Raw genomic sequence first — 22,803 nt, forward strand, 5'->3', positions numbered from 1 at the left:
AAGAATACAAACCTGAGGGCATGGTCTCTGGGCCAGGTAACAAGGCAACTGGCAAGAACATGGTCTGGAGAGAGGAGGAAGCATCCAGCAACTTCATCCTGCCCCATCCCTCCCCGAACATGGCCATCTCTTATAATAAAAGAAAAAAACAAAGACCCAAACTAGCCGAAGAGTTGCCCAAATCATGTGGTATATTCGGTGCTCTGCACCCAGAGTCCCTAGGCTGAGAAAAGGACATCCTCTGGTGTTTCCTGCCTCCCTCCCTCTGCCCGATCTCCCAATGCTCCTCTGTGTTTCCTATTCTTGCTTACTTCTGGTGCAGTAAGATTCCACAACACCCATGTCCCCCAATTTGCCTACCCATTTCCAATCGATAGGCATCGACTTGGCCTCCAGCTCTTGGCTTACTACAAGGAGCACTTTAAAATGGGCCATTTGATCTCCTAAGTGCTGGATGGAAATCATAGGGTCATTGATCTAAAACAGGAATTATCCTTAGATGGCATTTTTAGAAGCTGGAAACTGAGGCCCAGAGAGGGCACATCACTTGCCTAAGGGGGGGTACATCTTTGAAGCAGGTCTGGAAGTCCAGCCCAGGTCCAGATCCATGCCCTGAGAAAGGGGCTATTTTCATGGGAAGGGGGTGAGGACAGTTCTCTACTTGGTTGCAGAAGGGTCACCCTGAATCCTCAGGGATTTCATGGGTGACTCCCCAGGCCAGGTTCCAGCTTTGCTTCACTTGCTTACAGTTCCACCCACTGCCATCTTCTTGTCAGCCACCTTACCACCAGGAGCTGACCTCCTCTGCCAGACCAAAACCTGGAGGCAGTTATGTTTTCCTGGGAGAGGAGATTGGGCGGGGAGGGGTAGCAATTTGAAGCTGCAAATCTATCACTTTACATATATGTGTTTATGTACATCTATGTATCCTGTGTATGTGTGCGTGTGAATAGAAACAGCAGGATCCTTCATCTTTTTGGGCCCCTAAGCCCTGACTCCTCCCCGTTTCCCTGCAGCTCTCCCCCAGCTGCCCACCTCCATCCTAGTGGGCACAGAGCTGGCCTGAGGGATGGAGCCCCTCACACACACACACAGACACACACACTCACATGCACACACACTCATACACACACACACTCACATACACACAAATTGATTTCATCCCACTCCCTAGCTCTCCAGGTGACACCTTATGGATCATGGATTATAGACTTAGAACTGGAGGATATCTTAGAGGCTGTGAAGTCCAACCCCCTGATTTTACAGAGAAGACGACTGAGGCTCACAAAAGGCCCTGTACTGGTAGGAAGTAGATGACAACTTGGGTTCTTGGATTCCAGAATCCACCCATATCACACACCACCTTCTGTGTGACCGAGGAGGAAGGGGAATGAGGAAGAAACTTCTCCCCAGGAGATCTGTCAGGGGAGCAGGGGCTCCACGCCAGGGTACTGGCACGTGGCAAATGGGAGGTTGCCATCTGAGGCCTGATTGCTGCTGCCCGACCATTAACCTCCGTCCCACAGGATCAGAGGATTACATTTCTCGAGTAGTAATAGACGTCAGGCGCCGTAAGGTCCAAGCCTCTGGTCATTTTACAGATGGGGAAACTGAGTCCCAGAAAGGGATGATCGTTAGCGGAAAGAGAAGCGTGTTTGTGTGTGTGTGTGTTTAGAGAAAGGAGGGGACGGACCGAGAGTAAAGGCCTGAATTCCCCTCCCCCGGACGGCCCAAGCAAATTCTTGCTGTCTTCGTTCCTCCGAGGGCATTGGCCACTAGCAGCTGAGATCCCGCCCAGCCCTCCACGCCCCACTCCCCCTTTCCCTCTTGCTTCCTCCTTCCCTCCCTCCCCTCAGGCTTGAAAGCTAGAGCTCCGGGTGGCCGTGGGACTGGCCGGGACAGACCGACAGACGGACCCAGGAGGGCAGGGCACAGCCGCTGGATCCGGGCGGCCCAACCAGCCAGGGAGGAAGGAGCCTTTAGTATCCCCCGCCCCACTCGCCCCACCCCACCCCCAATCCTGCTTGCATCTGCCTGGAGTGCCCGGGGGCAGGGCGGCCGAGACTCGCTGGGGAGGGAGAGAAACTGCAGCCGCTCCAAAGTTTCTTTTCCTTCTCTGCCGGGGAAAACAAACAAGAGAAAGCCAGAGAGAGGGAGAGAGGTAAACGTGCACATCGCTACAGGGGCAAGGAAGAGGGGCAGCCGTCTAAGTGTGGGTCAAGGTGCCCACCTCGGGCACACCTCCTCATGGGGTGCATGGTGAGACTGGCCAGCACTGAGCTAGGCGCTCTGGGGGGAGGCACTCTGCCCGGAACAGGGTTTGTGGGAGCTGACTGGAAACGGTAGAAAGCTTTGGGGGAGTTGCTCTGGGTTTGGGGGTGGAGGATTTGGGGTGCAAAGGCGAGTGAATTAGCGGAGAGGGAGAACAAACGTTAGGGGGAAGAGAAAGGGGAGCCACGGAGGGCTGGGCACAGGGACGAGGCTGGAGCCTGGTCTCCACCACCCCCCGCTCCTCATTCCAGCGTCTCAGACAGGAAAGGGAGTCGCTGCGGGGGGGTTGGGGGTGGGAAAGCGGGGGAGAGGAAAGTGCTGTTCGAAGATTTTCTGCCTGGGACTAGGAGTCGGCGGCGGGCTACACCCCCGTACCGCCCCCCCCCCCCCCACTTAGACGCCGGCCCTGAAAGCGGGAAGGGAGGCTGGGATGGGGGGAAGGGGGGCAGGAGGGACACAGACCTGAAGACTTGCCCTGACCTCCTAGTCCTACGCTCTCCCTCCAGTCCTCCCCTCTCCCCGCCGACGCCCGGTCCGGGCCAGCCGCCCGCGCTTTCCAAGCCCGAGGATTTGGGGAAAGCCGATGAGGTCATCTCTCATCCAGTCCCCCCCCCCCCCCCACTCCAGTTGGGGATCTCCCAACTTCTCCAGCCTCCTGAACCTACCCCACCCCTCAACACACAGGAGGGTCTCTACCCTCTTAGGGTCCCCTTTCGCCTTCCCTGACCACTCCCCAGCCCTAAACTGCTGGATCGTGGACCCTTTTCCCAGAAGGGCGACTGGGAAAACGATGTCCTGGGGGAGGAAAGGGGGGGGGAGGCTTCTTTCCTCAAGGTGACAGGAAAAGAGAGGGGTGGGACGGGACGCGACGAGATGGGACGGGAAGGGAAGGGAAAGGAAAGTCCTTGGTAAACTGGGGAGGCTGAAGGGGAGGGTTTGCGACCGGAGCTGGAGATTGAGGAGTTAATTCCAGATGTTAGTGAGATCCTTGTAACTCCACATGTAAGATTAGGTACGTCTATGTGCTCTGCTCTTGGGGCACAAACAACGCCTGCTTCCATTCTACGGGGTGGGAGGTGGGGATAGGGGTGTCCCGAGACAGAACTGGAAAGAAGTCTTAAGCCTTCCGAAGGTCACGGTGGGGTAGCTAGAGATCAGGAGGTGGTATCAGAAGGCCTGGGTTCGAGTTCTGGCTCTAACACAAACTCTCTTTGAGGCCCATGGGAAAAGCACAGAATCTAAGAGCCTCAGTTTCCCCATATGAAAATGGTGGGGTTGAAGGATGGGGCGGAAGACGGAATTATCTATGCACTAGCTGCCTCGCTGGGTTTCAGCTGCTGGTTTACATCCAGAAATATGAAAGGGGAGGGGGAGGAAGCCAGGGTCACCCATTACCCTCTTTGAGCCCTTACACTCCCGGACACTGGGGGACATTATCCAGGACCTGCCCAGACCTCCCTAAGCCTTGCCCATTAGGCCGGTGTGCATGGGAGTGAGGGACGGGAGAGGGGGTGTAGGAGGGAGGGCTATGAATGAGCCCTGCCCTAGCTGCCCTCTCCCCACCCCACCCCTCCCAACCCGCCTGCGGAGCACTAGCGCTCCCTGGCACCCTGGCACAGCGCTCTCGAGCCCTGCCTGGCCAGCGCTGGGGGCTGGAACCGTCTCCAGGCTGTGACCTCTCTGTCCGCGGCCCGAAGGACACGTGGCGTCCAGGCGGCGGCTTGACCCACACGCAGCAGAGGCAGCGCCCAGGGAAAGAAAGTGTGGATGCATTGGCCCTGCACTCTGCTGCTGTGTGACCTTGGACACATCACTGCCCCTCTCTGAATCTGTTTTTTCCTCTGTGAAATACTGGGGTTGCACCACTGATTCCCAGTGGTCCCTTCTAGCTCTCAGTCCGAGGATCCCAAGAGTATTTCGGCCTAAAGCAGTCATGGAGACTAGCTGGCCCCCTTTGACTCTCCCCGTAGAGTGGGTCCGCTGCCCAAGTCTGACTAGCTTGGAGCCCCCAGCTTTACATAGCTGGCCTCAGCGCTGCACAGGCGCCCCCTGCCGGAGGCCCAGGGTTCTAGCTAGGGATTTAGAGCTAAATTTTGGAATTTAAATCTCGAAGGCACTTTACAAATCCCCTAGTTCAGGGTTCTAAATTAACCTGGGTCCAGTGAATTTCTTTTTAAAAAAAATATTTTCATCATTTTATCTGGTTTCCTTTGTACCCACCACCACTTAAAAAAAAACACAGGAGAAAACCAATTCAATACAATTAATAACATTTACTAAGGGCCTGCTACGTGCCAGGCACTGTGTTAACTAAGGTTTGGGGAAGTCGTGACTTCCCCACTTCCGCTCTCCTGAATTGAAGGATTACAAAGCACTTCTCCCAATAATAATTCGTGCAGGGATTATCAGGTCCATTTTGTGGATCAGGAAACTGAGACTCAGAGATTGCCCGTCACTGACAAATTCAGGATTTGAACCCAGGTCCAGTCCCTTCTCCCTTATACCCTCTGTCTCTCAGGGGAGGCAACCCTGTAGCAAATGAGGGAGAGTAATAATCCCTCTCAGGTGTATACTTAAAGCACTTTCCCATCAGTTATCTCATTTGGTCTTCCGGCAGGGCAGGACTGATTATCCCCATTCTACAGATGAAGAAACTGGCACTGATGTTTGAGGTGATTTTACCAGGGGTCACTCAGTCAGGAGGTGGCAGAGAGGATTGTGGGAATTCAGAGGAGTCTGTGAAATGAAGGATTTTAGGGGCTTCCCCTGAGTGGGGAACTCCCAGGACCCCTCTCCAATTCAGACCATTGCCTGATCGGCAGTGGGTGGCCTGGGTCATCATGATGTTCCCCATTCCAACCCCATCATTTGACAGATGGGGAAACTGAGTTTTAGAGAAATGACTCAGCCTGGACTCAAACCTGCCTTTGAAGCCCTGGGCTAGGCTCCCCATTGTTGATCCTACGTGTCAAAGACAGATTCTGAGACAGGCTCTCTAACCATTGGACCACAAGGACTCCTGAAGAAGAGTTGGGGCTGATATGGCTAGAGAGGAGGGGAGCCAGCCCTTCCCTGTGGAAAACCACACAACTGCAGAAGGGCCTTTGGGAAGAGTCTTAGAAGCCTGCTCGGGACACTGAGAAATGACTTGTCCAAGGTCACAGGCCAATATGTCAGAGGCAGGTATTAATAGCTGACATTTATAAAGCACTTACTGTGTACTGCGCGCTGTGCTAAGTATTTTATCATGATTCTGGGAGGTATAATTATCTCCATTTTATGGATGGGGAAATTTGAGGCAAGCAGGTTGAGTGACTTGCCCAGGGTCACACAGCTAGTAAATATCCAAAGTCACACTCAAACTCAGGACTTCTTGATCCCCAAGCCCATCACTCTATCTACTTCACCACCTGGCTGCTCCAGGTGTTCCAACTCCAGAGATTGAGGGAGAGGGAATAATCAACAGATATCTGGTTGATTTCAGGGAGATCCACTATGAAGCAGTGCGCTAACAGAAGGAACTGGGGGCTTTGGAGTCAGGTCTAAATCTATCATCTTGGGATCTTTAAGAATGGTATTTTTTGGTGTTAAAACAAGGTGAGGTAGGTGCTGTCAACATTCTCATTTGATAGAAACTGAGTCTCTAAGAGATGAGTGACTTACCCAGGGCCCCCTAGAACTCATAGGACCATAGCTCTAGACCTGGAAGGAACCTAGGAACCAGGGATTTGGCTGGGTTCTCATACCTGGTCATTCCCTGTTCTGAGGTCCCCTCCCAGCTCTGATTTTCTTTGTTCCCACTGGCTGGGTAACCTGAGGCAGGTGGCTTCCTTCTCCAAATCTGTTCCAAGGGGAAGGGCCAGCCTTGATGAGTTCTCAGCCCTCTTTCTAACTGGGTGATTCTGTGCCTTGTCTTCACTTTCCGCTCTGTTCTTCAGGTCTCCACCCACTGGAATTGGCCAGCTTGTCCCCAGCTACCCCCCTGGAAGAAGGGAGCTGGCAGATTAGCCTGCTAATCCCCTTGTCCTCCCAGACAGTGGGGCCTAGACCAGCCAGTCAGACCTGCTCCAGCTACATCCGGGAGAGCTCCATCCCAAGTCCTTCCAAGGCCATGGCTCCCCCATGAGTCACACCCTCCAGGGCAGCACCTGTCCCCTAAGAGAAGGCCAAGCAACAGAAAGGGGCTGAGGAGGAGTAAACAGTACCCTTGTCTCAAAGACTGACCAACCATTCCCTTCCCTCAATACTCCAGGATAGCCCCTGGCAGGAGAAAAGCCGAGGTCAGGGCGGGGCCTTCTACCCCCTTGACCATCCATCGCCCTCCAAGAAACAGGTTAGCATGGACATGAGGAGGATTGAGCAGCCCAAGGCAACTGGGCCAGCACTGGGCTGGATGTCTGGATCCCATAGGAAAAGGAGACCAACGAGGGCTGAGCTGACGACAGACATGATCAGCCCACCCCTGGGTGACTTCCGCCACACCATGCACGTAGGCCGAGGCGGGGATGTCTTTGGGGACACCTCCTTCCTCAGCAACCACGGTGGGGTGGGCCGAGGCAGCGGGCGCTCTCCCAGAAGCTTCCTGCTTCGGACCCTGCAGCAGGTGAGGCGGGGAGGGCCTCCTTCCCGGGCCTTCACCTCCTCAGCAGCCTCCTCTCCTGATCCGCCAGCCATCTCGCCCATCATCAAGAATGCCGTCTCCTTGCCCCAGCTCCACCAGGCAGGCTATGACGGTATGGTGGCGAGCAAGCTGAGCTTTCGAGACAGCCCCCGGGGGTCCCCTGATGGGCACCGTGGCTATGGTAAGTGAATTCTTGCCACCCACCCCAGCCCCTCTCCCCTGGCCCCTGCTGGCTCCCTCCAATTCCCCCATCTCTGTTTTTGCTATTTCTCAAAACACCTCTGTGAGGCTCAGCGCCAGGCCCCCCAGATGGCCTTAATAGATACTGGTTCAATTTAGGGAGGGTAGACAGTGATGCTAAAGAAACCCAAAGGGTTTGGAGACCAAAGACCTGGGTTCAAATGCAGGCTTTGCTCTTTCCTAGCTGAGTGACCTTGGGTGAATCACTTTACTTCTGGCCCTTTTTTTCCCCCCTCTCCAAAGTGAGGCTGAACTGGGACTCAGGCTCGCTGATGATGAGTGACATTTTTTATCTTATTTTAAAGTTTGCAAAGTGTTTGAGCCTCCCCCTTCCTGGAGAGATAGATATTGCAGGGATTATAATTCCCATTTTACTGGCCAGTAAACAGAGGCTCAGGTAAACAGACATCTGCCCAGGGTCACCCTGCTGGCATTAGAGGGGAGATCAGAACCCAGCTCTTCCTGACTCCCAGGACCAGCTCCCTATGCAAGACATCTCTCTGCCTCTCAGCCACCCCTTCCTGCTCAGGCCTGTACTTCTTCGATGTCTCCAGGCCCTTCCAGCTTTAATATTCCAAAGCTTAAGGGAACCAGTTTCCATCATTGGGGGAGGGGGCTGAGGAGTCAGGGTCTTCTTGCCTGACCTGGAGACAGCCATGGAGCAATGCTGCCACCTTATGGCAAAAAAAATCACAAGCCCGCAGAAATTAGGCTCATCCCTCCAGAACTGGAAGATATTTTTTAGTCCAATCCCCTCACTTTACAGGTGAGGAAACTGAGGCTTAGTGGGGTGACACACAGGGAGTAAGCATGAGGGGTGGGATTTATACCCAGATTCCCTTCCTCCGGAGCCAGTGGTCTTTGCAAAGTACCAGGCAGAAAGACCTTGGGAACTAGGTCTGATGGCCTGACCTAACCAAGGACAACAGCACCTGGTTTCTCCATTGGTCGAGAGTCGCTCACAATGGCTCAGGTGGATTCGACCTTTGGACCTTTTTGTCTGCTTTTTAAATGGTCGGATAATATAATGTAAGCTCTCTGAGGGCAGGGCCTCCTTTTGATTTTTGTATCCTCTCACATAGTAGGTGCTTAACAAAGACCTACTGAATGAATGTTGAATGCATAGATAATTAGTCTGGTCTGTAAGCAAATAGGACCAACACACTGGCAGCCAGGTGGTACAATGGATAGAACACCTGGGGCAGCAATTAATTAAGTCTCTGAGTTCAAATCTGACCTCCATTTGAATTCAGAAAGCCTCATCTTCCTGACTCCAGGCCCAGCACTCTATCCACTTCGACAGCTAGATGCTCCTGGAGAAAGGAAGACATGAGCTCAGATTCAAACTTGGGCACTTAGTAGCTATGTGACCCTGGGCAAGTCACTTCACCCTGTTTGCCTCAGTTTTCTCATCTATAAAATGAGCTGGAGAAGGAAATGGCAGACCACTCCAGGATCTTTGCCAAGAAATCCCCAAGTGGAGTCACAGAGAGTCAGACACAACTGAAAACAACTGAACAATAACCAAAAAATAGATATCACAGTAGTACCTCCCTCTCAGGGCTGTTATGAAGCTCAAATGAGAATATATAGATATGTATAGATGTGTGTGTGTAAATATATGTGTGTATATAGAATTGTGTGTATAAATGTGTATATACATATATATAATTGTGTGTGTAAATATGTGTGTACATATATATGTGTGTGTGTAAATATATGTGTATATATATAAGTGTGTGTATACATGTGTGTATACATATATATAATTGTGTGTGTATATATATAAAATTGTGTGTGTAAATATGTGTGTACATAATTGTGTATAAATGTGTGTGTATATATATAATTGTGTGTATATATAAAAAATTGTGTGTGTGTAAATAATTGTGTGTATAAATATGTATGTATGTATATATATATAATTGTGTGTGTGTATATATAATTGTGTGTGTGTATACATATAAAAAATTGTGTGTGTGTGTGTGTGTGTGGTGCTTTACAAACCTTAAGGTGCTATATAAATGCCAGTCTGCCATCATCATCACCTCTGACCTGTTCCCCATACATATGGGAGGTAGAGGCAGTGTGATGCTGGGAAGTAGAGAATCAGCCTCTTGAGTCAGGAAATTTGGGGTTCGATCCTGATTATGATTCTTCCCGGTTGTATGACCCTGGTCAAGTCACTTCCCTCAGTGCCCAGGACCCATCTCCAAAGCTCTAAAGTTGCAGAGCAGAGACACATGATCTTTTACTAGAGAGAGGGAATTTCCTCACCAGGAATCTGATGAAATCATAAATGTAGCCTCAAAAGGGGGTGGTTGGGAAGCAATGGACTAAGAGTCGTGGGGACCTGAGTTCAAGTCCTGACTTCTCTACTTCCTAACGATGTAATCTTAGGCAATTTACTTCGCCTCCAAGTCTTAGTTCCTTTATAAAATGTGGCCCCAAATGGACACTCCATCTGCGATTACGTACATTATCTCCAGATTCTGCGCCTTTTCTCTGGCTGTGCCCCATACCTGGATCTCTCTCTCCTCATCTTCCCCTCCTGGCTTCCTTGGCTTCCTCCTAAGTCTCAGCTTAAGGCCCACCTTCTGCAAGAGACTCTTCCTGAGGCCTCTGAATGCCAGTACATTCCCAGTACAGTGATTATCTTCAGGACACCCTATGTCCCCCATTGGACTAGGAGCTCCTTGAGGGCAGAAATTATCTTTGCCTACCCTGCCTGGCACGCTTGTTGTGGTTCAGCCCCTTTTAGTCTCACTGGAGTGGTTTGCCATTTCCTTCTCCAGCTCATTTTACAGATAAGGAAACTGAGGCAAACAGGGTGAAGTGGCTTGCCCAGGGTCATACAATTAATGTCTGAGGCTGGATTTGAACTCAGGTCTTCCCACTTCAGTCCTGGAGTGTCTAAGCATTTGAGGTTCACAAAGGGCTTTCCCCCCAGCTACCTTGTGAAGTAAGCAGTATCCCCATTTTAATGGATGGACAGACTGAGGCTCAGAAAGGTCCCATGTCTAACAGCTAGAAGGTAGAAGCTTGGGTTCCTACCCACACAGTGAGTCCTTTCTAAAATGCTTTTTCATTCATTCAAACACGGGCCTTCATGTGATTCCTGGTCCAGCCCTGTTCCCACTCTGAGGGGGTATTTCTGCCACCCATGCAGGCCGGGTACAAAGCCCTCATTCCTCTGCCCAGACAGCTGAAGTGACCCCTGCCCTGGGGACACCGACCAGTCCCTTGGCCTTTCTGACATCCATCGCTGGCTGGGCTCCAGCTCTCCTAGTGGGGCCGCTAAGACAGGGGGCTTTCCCCATCTGGGAGGGAGCTTCAGTGGCAGCTGAAAAGCCCAATGGATTCTATCTGTGAGCCTCTCACCTACAGGCTCAATGGAAGCTGGTGTCTGAGGGCCTGGGTTCAGGTCCTACAGTTTGCTATTCTGTGTGACCTTGGGCAAGTCACCTATGAAAATGAGGGCTGAGCCTTTTTGGGACCCAGATTATATCGACATTATTCTCTATCCAAACCACTTCCAGCTTAGACAAGAGCCCATAGTCCCCCCTACCCACCCAACATGACTCTGCCCCAAGAAGATTCCAGGTAGCATTTATGAGAATCTTGAACAAGGCAGAGATCTTAAAACTCAGCTTGGCTTATTAACATTCCAGAATTGAGCCACCAAGTCCCAGTCCCAGCCCTCCTCCCACTGTGGGGTAAACAAAGGGACCTTTGGCTTTCCACTGACTTGGTGCCTGCCGGCCAATCACTTCTGCTGCCAGAGAAAGTAGAGATTGCCCTGAGATGGGTCAATAACCAAATCACTTCAGGGCCCTGAAGGCAAGAGTTAAATTGGGTTATCCCCCTTAATTCCTTTAAGGAAAGGACCTCTTTGTTCCTTTTGTGCTGATCTACCCACCACCTTCCCTAGGGGCTTTTTCCGTGTCTGGAAAGAGCTTGAGAGAAGACTTTATTTATTATTTCTTAATGGGGCAGCTAGGTGGTGAGCTAGGTAGAGTGCTGGGCCTGGAGTCTGGAAGATCTGAGGTCAAATAGGCCGCAGACACTTACTAGCTGTGTGACCCTGGGCAAGTCACTTCACCTACCCCCATCTGCCTCAGTTCCTCATCTATAAAATGGAGACACACTGCAGAAAGACATGGTAAGCCACTCCACTATCTTTACCCAGAAACCTCATGGACAAAGTCATGTAGGGTCAGACACAACTCAACAACAAACGTGATTTTTGAAATATGCTTCCACACCTTGTCGTTTGGCCTTGGACAAGTCACTTTTCATCTCTGGCCTCCGTTTCTCAATATGACCTCTAAGACTGAGCCCAGGTTCTAGGTCCCCTCGCCTCTCCAGATGGCCTCAGAGAGTCCTTCCTGTTCTGAATCTATGAGCCATACGCGCAGAAGAGCATTTCTCATGCCCTTACTGTGGGTCAGGCACTGGGTGAGGTGCCTGCAACAGGGCTAGAAGAATGTCACTGCCTGCTCCCAAGGTGCTCTAACTGTAATTGGGAGAGGCGGTAGACATGTGGAGGAGGGCTCAGCTGTGGGTGCTGGCCGGCCAGCCAGAGAGTGGTAGATGGCAGCCAGGGCTGGCCCCTGGAGCTCACTCAGAGCCTGTCTCTTCTCTCCCTTCCAGGTCTGGATTCTGGATTCTGCACCATCCCCCGCCTTTTACCCACTGAGAGGGCCCTGGACAAGGACAGCTCCTATCCCTCAGAGTCTGAACTGCCTCGATCAGACTCCGAGCCTGAGCTACATCGCTCCGATTCTGAGCCCAAGCTCCATCGCTCAGACTCCATGCTCTCCTTCCGCCTAGACCTGGGTCCCTCCCTCCTCAGTGAGCTCCTCAGTGCCATGAGCCTGTCTGAGACACCTGGCAAAGAGCCAGGCCCAGCCCAGACCACGGAGCCCCAGCCCCCAGCCCCAGAGCTCCGATCTCAGGGACACTGTCCCAATGGGGTCTCGGTGTCAAAGAGCCCCATTGGGGAGAAGCCAGGGAGCCTCCAGCCTGAGAAGCTGAGAGCACCCGCCAGTCTGAACCCAGCCAGGGGACACTGGGTGGGCAGCTGGGGCCCCAGGCCCCACTATAGTGAGGTAACCGCGCGGCAAGAGCTAGCTGAAGTGTTGCCCCAAAGCCGGGCCTCATGGGAGAGCCAGGATGAGGGACAGGGGATCTCCCCTTGCTGGGCAAGGGGCAGCTCCGAGAAGGAGCCGAGGAGGGTCCCAGTCCCCAGCACAGTTCAGGCAACCACATTCCAATTTGCCGATGAGGATGATGAGGTGAATATGTGAGTGTAGCCCTGCTAGGTCTAGGGGATGAGAACCCCAGCCCAGCACCGGGACCTCCAATGAAGTCCCTTCTCCCCCCTCATCATGGAGGGCAGAGGATTTGGGGTGGAGGGGAGCGATCTGCTTCACCCAGTAGTACAAGCCAGGAGCTGGAAGGGAATGGAGGGAAGGGGAAGGGACAAGAAAGAAACTGGCATTGCTTCAACCCCCCACCCCCAGGCCTTGTCCCACCACCTCATCCTCCCCAGGCCAGACCGGAGGTTGTGTAGTATGGGGAGAGCAGCCTCTGGTACTTCCAGACACTTGGCAGGAATCTCCCTCCTGCCCATTCCATTCCCACCCACCCTCCTGCACACATATCCTTCAAAGGGTGGTCAGGGGAGTGGGGCAGGCTTGCCCCTGCACCCTCCTCTCCCTTCCGTGGTCAGATGAGGCTTCCTGAATAGGGTTAGGTAGGTGGGTGCTGAAAGAGGAACAGCTGAGAGCCATTTGTTCTGGGAACAGACAGTCCAGGGGGCCTGCCAGCCTGCTCTGACCCCCTCCAGCCTTGGGCACCAGATGCCCAGCTTCCCCCAGTGCCACACCCACAGCCTTGCTGAGGCCTTACAGTGGAGCCTTTGTGACTAGGGGAGAGGAGGGAGGGCAGGACAGCACAGGGGCCCATTGTCTTCACCACCACCACTTTGTTGGCCAACCCGCAGGGGGTCCATTCCAGGCTGTGGGGAAGGGGCCTCCCTCACCTCAGGGGTGCCTCCTGCCTCCCACTAGGGCTCCCCGCTGGGGACTGGAGTCCCCAGTCCTCGCCCCTGACCCTGGGATAAGGAACCCTCTCCTGTTCCCCCATTCCCCCAACACTGCCACAGTTCTCATCTCTTCCAGACTGTTCTAGAAGCCATAACCAAAGGTCACCATGAACTCAGCCAGGAGGAATGCCTGGCCTTGGCCTTCTGGCCATCCGGAGATCTCTCTGTCCAGCCTGATTAAAAGAGGAGGTTTTTTTTTGTTGTTGTTGTTTGACGTTTTTTTTTGTACAAACTCATCCCTCCAGATGATGCTGAGAAGCTGTCTCTATTCTTGTCTGTCTCCCTTACCACCAGCTACCCTAGGGCCTGGACAGAGCCCATCTCCCTCTCAGAGAATGGTGGGACATCCATTCTTCATCTCCACCTATGGGACAGATGTCATGGGCTAAGAGCAAAGGCGTCCAGGGGAAGAGGCCTCCCCAGCTGTGGGCATTGGGGGCAGGGGGAACGGATTGGTAATGAATAACAAGACTGGAATGTCCTGGCCGATAAAGGTGCAGGTGCGTGCCTGTGTGCAGGAGATGGGGAACGGGCCTTATCTCCCTTTCCAGGAACATGGGCTTACACCCTCCCCTGCCTGCCCCCAGGTGCCTGGCACAGGGTGCTGCCAGAAACAACAGCAGCCCACAAAGCACAATGACCCTGAGAGGCTGGCGGGAAGGAGAGTCCTTTTTACAAAAGAGGAAACTGAGTCCCAGATAGGTGAGGAAGTGACTCACTCGAGATCAAGGACCTCCCCCAGCTAGAAATGGGCCTTGCTTGCTTTGCCACTTTCCTCCTGGCCCCTCATCAGAGTGATGGAGGCCTCAGAGGCAAGAGTCCCAGTTCTAGGCCTGGCTGCAGACCTGAGTACTTCACCTTTCTGGCCACTAGTGCTCTTGAAGAGGCTGTTCTACCTGAGTTCTAAGGGTCCTACCAGACTTGCCCACCTTCTAAGAACTGTTCGAGCTTTGTTGTTCTATGTAGGAATTCTAAGACCCCTCCCAGCCCTGACATCCCCTGTCCTAAGGCTCGCCCCCAGCTCTGACATCCCCTGTTCTAAGGGCCCTCCCAGCCCTGACATCCCCTGTTCTAAGGGCCCCCCAAGCTCTGACATCCCCTGTTCTAAGGGCCCCCCAAGCTCTGACATTCCCTGTTCTCAGGCCTCTTGGTGCCCATTACTGGCTGTTGTGGTACAGGGGATGGAGAAGAGGCAGAAGAGAGAAGTCCAATCACTCCACCCATGGTGAGGGTTGGGGGCAAGTGTGCCAGAGCCCCCCAAAACACCAAAGCCTGGGGGTGAGAAAGAAACAGGAGAGAGGCCTTTATTGGGGCTTATTAGTGTTAAGAAAGAGGGGAGCTGCTCAGGCCCACTACCTTCCTCCCTCACTCCAGCTTGAAGGAGGTGACGCGGATTCCCCCCTTCACGCAGCAGTAGGGGAGGTGGCTGTACCTCCCACGGTTGGGGAATTTCACGTGGTGACCGTCTGGAAGCTTCACCTGAAATTCATCTTCCTCAAAGGTCACGGTCAGCTGTGGAGGGGGAGAAGGGAGAGAAAGCCAGTCAAGCAGAAGGCCAGAGGCGGATCCCAAGTCTGGAGCTGGAAGGAGGCCGCCTAAGGCCCAGTGAAGTGATTTGTCCAAGAACACACAGAGAGTAAAGTCAGACATTCTACAACTCCATAACCAATCTTCTGTCCACCACATCAGCCACTGCACCTGTTGGGACTGGCAGGTAGAGGTGGCATCTGGGAGATGAGACAGCAGCTATTTCTTCCTAAATAACAGAGGAAAACTCATCTTCCTGAGTTCAAATCCAGCCTCAGACACTCACTAGTTGTGTGACCCTGGACAAGTCATTTCATCCCATTTGCCTCAGTTTCCCCACCTGTAAAATGAGCTGGAGAAGAAATTGACAAACCACTGTAGTATCTTTGCCAAGAAAACCCCAAATGGGGTACGAAGAGTTGGACGTGACTGAATGACAGAGGCAGCGTGGATCTACTGGGATGAGCACGATATCTGGACCTAGGCATACACCTCAGCTCTGCCCTAACTGGCTGTGTGACATCAGGAAGGTCCCTTTCCCTCTCTGGGCCTCAGTGCTCTCACCTGTAAAATAAGGAGTGGGCAATGATGTCCGCGTGTCCTTCCAGGTCTAAGGACTGGGATCCCAATAGCTCGAAATCCTACAGGGCCCTTTAGGTTTAGGAAGTAGTCTCCCCTTAATCCACCAGCACTTATTCTGTGTCAAGCATATGTCCTGCCCTCAAAGAGTTTGCATTCTGTCCAGGGAAACAAAAGGCCCATGCATCTAATCCAGTTCCCTCATTTTACTGAGAGAGAATGAAGCCATTTGCCCAGAAGTGCTGGAGCCTCCTAAGCACCAAATCTTGGGCTTCTTCCACACTGTCCTTTGGAGCCCGAGTCACCTGCCCTTCATCTTTGACAATCTTATCAGGATCAGGACTTGTTAGCACTTGAAGGCAGCTAAATAGGGTTTCACCCAATGTATTTGACTCACCCATCACCCTGTTCCAGAGACATCACAGGCATTATCCTCCCATTTTACAGAGAAGAAAACTGATTCCAAAGTGAAATACCAAGGTCAGCCAGCCAGTGTCACAGGTGGGACTGGAAGCCAAGCCTCTCTTGCTCCCAGACCCACAGCTCTCAGCAGTAGCCAACCCTGCCTTTCCTCCTAGACCTGTGACATGTCCCCACCCCTGTTCCACATTCTCACTTTTATCTCCATCCCTGGTCTAAAGCACATGTGATCATCTCGATGCTCCTTCTCCCAGCTGCCACCATTTTGGGAGTTGCAGACGATAACATTCTCCTCAAGTCGGGGGTTGAAATGCAGTGCCAGATCTCCAGGACCACTGCCCAGATTAATAGCGAACCTGCCAAGGTGGAAGGGACGGGGAGTGAGTGGGCCATGAGCATAGGACTGGAGAAGCAATTTGTCCTGAAGGGCCTAGTGACAGCAATTCATTTTACATATTAGGAAACTGTGGCCCAGAAAGGTTAAGTAGCTGTGCAAAGGTAGGATCTGAACTCGGGTCTTCTGACTCCAAATGACCCTGGGAAGGCTTGGCACTGACCAGAAGTTTTCTCTGACTCAAGAGAACTAATGGTCTTTGGCAAAGGAGGGGAATCCTGGAGAGATTCACCTTTTACTAAGAACTGAAAACGGAAAGTCCACGGACTATACAAACTATATTAACTCCTCCTGTGGCTGATGGTAGGGATGGGGAAAAGTCAGAGTGGAGTGTGAATCTTGATGGGCAGGTGTCACCAACATAGGAATCTCCCTCTGCAGCCCGTGCCAAGAGGCACAGAGAACAGAAGACATAGTGGGGGACAGAACATTGGACCTGCAGTGATGAGACACAGCTGCTTGCTCTCTGTGACCTTTGTCAAGTTCCTTAACCTCTCTGAGCCTCCCTACCTGCCAGGGCTGGCACATGAAGAGCATTTCCTAAACCTTAAATGGACTTGTGATTTCTCTGAGAAAAGAGACTCCAGGTGAAGATACTCCCTCTACCAATGCAGGCTGGCACATCTCCTACAACTTGTAGTCTTAGGGAGTCACCTGAAGCACTGAGGGAAGTGATTTATCCAAGGTCACATAGCCAGTAAGTATCCGCAAAGGTAGGACTTGAACCCCAGACCTTGGAGGCCAGCTCTGCCTACCACAACACACTGCTACCTGCAGGGGCTCTAGAAATGAAACTTCAATATCATTAATTAGTTCGTTTGGTTTTTTTTCCCCTTTGGGGAGAGACAAAGCAATGAGCACCCTGTGTGGCTGATGTACAGTGATGGGCAGAGAAGCCAAGGGCCAGAGGATACTGAAGCAACCAGGCCAGTGCCACTGTGCCCCCGCCAAGACTGATGCTAGACGGTGTCTGCCCTCAAGGGGCTCAAGTTCTCTCAGGCAATAAAATCATGCCCACGTGTGTACAAAATATGCATCCTCTCCTCAGCTTTGCTATTATGGCCAATGGCACCACAACGCCACCAGTCCCTCAGGCTTATCACCTTGGTGCAATCCTTGACGTGTCATTGGCATTCACCCCCCGTATCAATGCATTACCAGATCTTAACTTTTCCATTTTTATGAATCTCTTCTATAATTGAACCTAAATGTGTTTCAAGTGTAATCCTTCCTTCAGATACTTGAAGAGGCAGCTCAGTGGTGCTCACCTGAGTTCAAATTTAACCTCAAAGATGTATGACCCTGGACAAGTCTTTTATCTGTCTTGGAGCTGGCCTCCAAGATCTGAGTTCAAGTCCTGCCTTTGCGGACACTTACTGGCTATGTGACCTTGGGTAAATCACTTCCCTTAGTGCCTCTGGTGACTCCCTAAGTCTTTTATCTGTTTTAACTTTTATCTGTCTCAGTTTCCTGCAATGTAAAGTAGGGATAATAATAGCACCTCCCTCATAGGGCTGCTGTGAGGATCAGACTAGAGAATGTTTACAGGATGCTTAGTGTAGTGCCTAACACATAGTAGGTACTCTATAAATGTTGGTTATCACCATCATCCTCACCATCTGGAGTCAGAAAGACCTGAATTCAAATCTAGTCTCAGATTCTCGTTAGCTGCATGACCCTGGGCAAGTCACTTAACTGCTGTGTCAGTTTCCTCATCTGTAGAAATGGCAGGTAATGACAGTCCTTCCCTACCAGCGAGGATCAAATGAGAATATTCGTAAAACGCTTTGCAAACCTTAAAGTGCTATCGAAATGCTAGCTATTATTGAAGACAGCTATCACACTCTCCCCCACCCCCTCCCCTCTGCACATGTCACCTGATATAGGCTACCCATGTACAATCATATTAAACATGATCAATGCCCTTCTTAAACTATGGTGTCCAGAACTGACAGGCTCCTCCTGAGGAGATCTGATGAGGCAGAGCATGGCAAACTGCTCCAGTAACTTTGCCAAGAAAATCCCATATGAAGACGGCACGCAAATGCCCAAACAACAGCAGCAGGCGATAGTCACAGCACTCTACCAGTTTAGCAAAAAACAGATTTTTTAAAAGGCAATGAGCTTAGTGTGGCGTGACCTATTCCCAGTAAACCCTAACCCAACTCCTAACCCTAATCCTTCTGGCTCCTTGTAATCACCACTTCCCTTTCTAAATATTTGCCAACCATCTCTTTAATGATCCTTTCTAGGATTTTCCCAGGTATCCAGGTCAGGCTCAACTGGCCTAGGGTTTGCAAACTCTGTTCTCTTCCCTTTTTAGAAAATCAGGGCAAGCTTTGTCCTTCTCTGATCTCCCAGTCCCTTTCCTGTTTCCCATGACCTTTCCAACATCTCTGACAGCGACCCCATAATCCCATCTTCCAGTTTTTTTTCAAAGAGGAAATTCACCTGGGCCAGGTGACTAGAATTCACCAAGGGCAGTTGGGCACTTCCTGACTTATCTTGGGTATAAACATCCTGTTAGTCATTGTTATCATTTTCACCTCCTTTGCTGAGAAAACAGAAAACAACCCTCTGTTCTGAGACTTTATCCTTCTCTGCTATGTGGTATTCTAAGTCAAACATTCTATTCTGTCACTTAAAATTCTAGCATGAGTCTAACGTTCTGGGACACGCCATGATTCTGTTACCCATCCAAACTGAGGACCTTCCTTGGCAGGGGTTCAGGTGTGCCCTCGGAGAATTCCCAGATAATCCCCAGCTCCCTATCCCACCCCCCCAACGCCCAGATTTACCCACTCGCGTCATCATCAATTTTCCCCTTCAGCTTCAGCGTCATCCCTGTCTTCAGGTCCATGTGGTGAATCTCCATTTTGTTCTGCCCAAAAGAGGAGAGGTTTGCCGTGATCTCACATCCTTACTTCCCCACATCATGTCCCCACCTGTCACTACTTCCTGGTCCCCCAACCTCAGAGGGCTCAAAGGAAGGCACTGGGGGGCCAATCTTGTACCAGGCTTGTTTTCAGTCCTCTCCTGCTCTGTTCTCTTCGCCCTCTTTTCCACGTTTATCCCCAAAGGCCCTGCGAGCTCTCACCCAGGAGTGAGAGAATGGATCTCCCCATTCAGACATTTTCTAGCTGGGTAACCAGCCCTTAACCCTCTGAATCTTGGTTTTCCTCACCTATAGAACGGATAGAACACTCATACTAGCTGCTCAGCATCCGTAAAGAAGCCTCTTCCCATCCCCCCGTACTGCCACTGCCTTCTCTCTGTTGGTCACTTGTGATTTTTCCTGTCTACATCTTGTTTGTCCGGGGTTGTCAACTTGTTTCCCCCCTTAGACTGTGAGCTCCTTGAGGGCAGAGAGGGGAAGGCAGGGCAAATGGAGTTAAGTGATGCCATTCACTTTCAAAGAGGTTCAGTGATGTCATGGGTGATGTCTTGACTTGTCATGAGTTAGATTTAAGTGAGGCAGAGCTGTGCAAAGTCTCCAGCCGCGCTCTCTCTTCTCTGTCATCAAAGTCCAGTGGCAGGACAAAAGCCAAGATGACTGTCGATGGCCCAGGGTCCACTGGATGACCTTGGCATCTTCGAAGCACTCCACAGAGCCTGCTTCAGCCACCTTCGTGTCCCACTGGAACAAATTGTTCTCATCTGCCCATTCAGCCAGCAGAAGTCTTTACATGCTTAGGGTAGATATCCCCCTGACTCGCTGATGGGTTTGAGGCCTGTCTGTTACCCTCAACCTGGTTTAGCCTTTCTGCCAACATGGTTTACTAGAGTGTGGCCTTAAATGTTACAGCTTCTTGGAGACACAGGAGAGAGTTGGGTGAAGGTGGACACCAAAGCGGGGTGAGCAGCCCTCACGTTGGAGGCGCTGGTCCTGCCTGAACACCCCATATACCCCTATCCTATGCACCAGTACCTGGTACTTAGTGGGTGCTTAATAAATGCTTGTTGATTTGAATCAAGCTGGGACGGTAGTTAGAGAACCTTCTAGTCTAATCCTCTCACTTTAGAGATGATAAAAGTGAGGTTCAGAGAAACGAAGTGACTCACCCCAGGTCCCACACCCTGTACATAGCTACTGTGAACCCCAAGGTGCCTGGCACAATAAACACAATGTTGAACTGATTAAAGTTGCACAGAAAAGTAAACAGTTCTTGTTAGGATTGATTGCTTTATCAAGCCAATCTCTCTAAGGTGCTGGGCACTCCCCCATGCTTTCTCCTCCTGGGGGCCTTCATATTTTAAATGAGAAGGCTAGGGAGGGCAATCTCTAGAGAGGACAAAGAAATTAATCACTAATGGTGGGATTTCAGACATTGTGACAAGAGAGAGGTAAGATCAGATGACAGGAGGAGGTTTTTTCTGTTTCCATTAAAGCAAATCATAAAAATGACTGACTCTTCACCCGACACTGAAGGTGCACAGACATCCCAGCCTTGGCATGGACCGTTCATTCTCTTCTGAACAGCCTGGCACAGGACAGTCAAAACAGCAACAGATTTGAAGTCTGAGGCTTTGGGTATGAAGCCCCCCTCTTCTACCACCTACTTCAGGCTAGTCAAATTCTTCTGCCTCAGTTTTCCCATTTGTAAATGAGAGAGGGTTGGCCTAGGTGACTTCGAATGACCTTTCTGCCTCTACATCCGTGATCTTGTGAGGCCCCTCTGCATGCACACATGCATGGGCGCACACACACACACTCACACACATACACGCACACACATGTGTGCACACACACATGTGTACACACACGCGCACACACACAGACACTCACCCAGGGACCAGAGTATACAGAATTGTGCCTATAATGGAAGTAGACTCCCCAAGTAGGATTTCAAAGGACTTATCTAATGACAATTTGGGGAGCCAAAAGCAGATAAATTGGTAAGGATGGAAACAACTAATCAGTGATAATTTAATACTTGGCATATGCAAAGCCATATATATGCTAGGCATTGGGGATACAAAATAAAAATTTAGGGGCAACTAGGTGGCCCAGTGAGTAGAGCACCAGCCCTGGAGTCAGGAGGACCTGAGTTCAAATCCGGCCTCAGACACTTGACACTTACTAGCTGTGTGACCTTGGGCAAGTCACTTAACTCCAATTGCCTTGCCTTCCTCCCTCCAAAATAAAAATTTAATAGTCCCTGCCCTCAAGGAGCTTATATTCTATCAGAGAAAACAACATGTACACATACAGTTATGTACAAAATTTATACAAAGTAGCTGCAAGATAATTACTGACATTTACTAGCTGCATGACCCTGGGCAAGTCACTTCACCCTGTTTGCCTCAGTTTCCTCATCTGTAAACTGAACTGGAGAAGGAAAGGGCAACTTCCTTCCAGCATTTTTGCCAAGAAAACCCCAAATGGTGTCATGAAGAGTCAGACGTGACTGAAAACGACTGAACAACAATTACTGAGAGGAGACATTAGCAGTTGGGGAATCAGAAAAGGCCTCATGTAGAAGGCAGTCTTTAAACTGAGCTTTGAAAGAAGTTGGACCTTGTAAGAAGCAAGGATGAAGAAGGAGTGCATTCCAGGAATGAAGGGGTCAGCATTTTCTGCAAAGACATAAAGCAGAAGGGCCTAATGGAAAAGATCCTGCAGCCAGAGTCAGGACCCGAGCTTGTAGAATCCTAATTGCCAGTTAATCCCTTGGGTAAATTGCTTTCCTCTCTCTGGGCTTTATCTGTAAAATAGGGAGGAGGGGGTTGGACTCAATGAACCCTTCCAACTTTCAATCAATGATCTTCTAGGATGAGGGCCACTTTCTCACCCCTTCTCCCACTGGACCCTCACAACCCTTTCTTAGAGATAGGTTAGGCAGGTGGGCAGCCCACAAAAGCTTTGTGACTTGTCCACTACACAGGTGACATTGGGGAAGGACTCAGACTGGCACCCAGGTGTGCCAATGCCTAATCCAGGGTCCTTTCCATGATCTCATACACCTAGGATTGGCTGGGCAGGAGGAGGATAGGGAGACCCGACGGAAGATAAATAAAGGAGGCAGAGTAAAAGTGGGAGAGAGCCCTCCCCAACCCAGCTTTAAGGTTACCTCTGACATCTTTCTTACAGATGAAGTAGTGATGAGCGGATGCTGTTCGCAGTAACTTGGGGAGATCTGCTCTGAGCCCCAGAAGTAGCAAGGAGCTTATATTTTCTAGATGTCCATGTAGAAGGTTACATATTAACTCTGGGAAAGTTCAAGCCTGGGGACTTTGCCCAAAGAGTCTGAGCTCTACTAGAGTATCTCTACTTCTCACCTTCCTTTCCTGAAGAACAAACATATTATCTATGCCTCTTTCTTCTCCCATGACCCTGGGCCAGGAACCTTCTGCCCCCCATCTGCCTGTCAGCCCTAGAACTAAAACTTTGGGCATGTGGGGCCAATTCTGTAAGATTTGATTATTTAGTTTCCAATTAATTTTTAATCTATCTTTCTATGGCCTTGTAATTTTTATTACATCATGATCTGAAAATGATGCATTTAATATTTCTGTGTTCCTGCTTTTATGAGGTTTTTATGCCCTAATACATGGTCAATTTTTGTGTAGGTTCCATATACCACTGTGAAAAGGGTATATTCCTTTCTGTCCTCATACAATTTTCTCCAGAAGTCTAGCATA

General features: G+C 50.9%; 2 protein-coding genes across 4 annotated transcripts; one reads left to right on the forward strand and one right to left on the reverse strand.

Moving 5' to 3' along the window:
* The first annotated feature begins 1,870 nt into the window (after positions 1–1,870).
* On the forward strand, positions 1,871–13,442 carry CDC42EP1 (CDC42 effector protein 1). 3 transcript variants are annotated; one of them, XM_036761130.1, is made up of 3 exons: positions 1,871–2,161; positions 6,210–7,073; positions 11,786–13,442. In XM_036761130.1, exons 2-3 carry the CDS (start codon positions 6,611–6,613, stop codon positions 12,439–12,441), a joined length of 1,119 nt encoding a protein of 372 aa, XP_036617025.1. In that variant the 5' UTR covers positions 1,871–2,161; positions 6,210–6,610; the 3' UTR covers positions 12,442–13,442. The 3 variants fall into 3 exon arrangements, with proteins under 3 accessions (XP_036617025.1, XP_036617028.1, XP_036617027.1); XM_036761133.1 differs by lacking the exon at positions 1,871–2,161 and adding an exon at positions 2,182–2,259; XM_036761132.1 differs by lacking the exon at positions 1,871–2,161 and having other exon boundaries at positions 5,615–7,073.
* A 1,078-nt stretch (positions 13,443–14,520) lies between these two features.
* On the reverse strand, positions 14,521–22,356 carry LGALS2 (galectin 2). Its single transcript, XM_036759792.1, has 4 exons — positions 22,233–22,356; positions 18,960–19,042; positions 15,964–16,123; positions 14,521–14,753 (listed from the first exon to the last, which is right to left on the reverse strand). Exons 1-4 carry the CDS (start codon positions 22,239–22,241, stop codon positions 14,607–14,609), a joined length of 399 nt encoding a protein of 132 aa, XP_036615687.1. The 5' UTR covers positions 22,242–22,356; the 3' UTR covers positions 14,521–14,606.
* Positions 22,357–22,803: the final 447 nt, after the last annotated feature.

The sequence above is a fragment of the Trichosurus vulpecula genome, chromosome 5, assembly GCF_011100635.1.
Source record: "Trichosurus vulpecula isolate mTriVul1 chromosome 5, mTriVul1.pri, whole genome shotgun sequence".
NCBI classification, from domain to species: domain Eukaryota; kingdom Metazoa; phylum Chordata; class Mammalia; order Diprotodontia; family Phalangeridae; genus Trichosurus; species Trichosurus vulpecula.

Excerpts from the sequence above, each read along its gene's own strand:
- CDC42EP1 (XM_036761130.1), top strand. The coding sequence starts at position 6,611 with ATGGACATGAGGAGGATTGAGCAGCCCAAGGCAACTGGGCCAGCACTG. Across the intron at positions 7,074-11,785 it reads TGATGGGCACCGTGGCTATG|GTCTGGATTCTGGATTCTGC; the intron begins GTAAGTGAATTC and ends TCTCCCTTCCAG.
- LGALS2 (XM_036759792.1), bottom strand. Across the intron at positions 16,124-18,959 it reads ATTGATGATGACGCGAGTGG|GTTCGCTATTAATCTGGGCA; the intron begins GTAAATCTGGGC and ends CCACCTTGGCAG. Across the intron at positions 14,754-15,963 it reads GACCAGGGATGGAGATAAAA|CTGACCGTGACCTTTGAGGA; the intron begins GTGAGAATGTGG and ends CCCCCTCCACAG.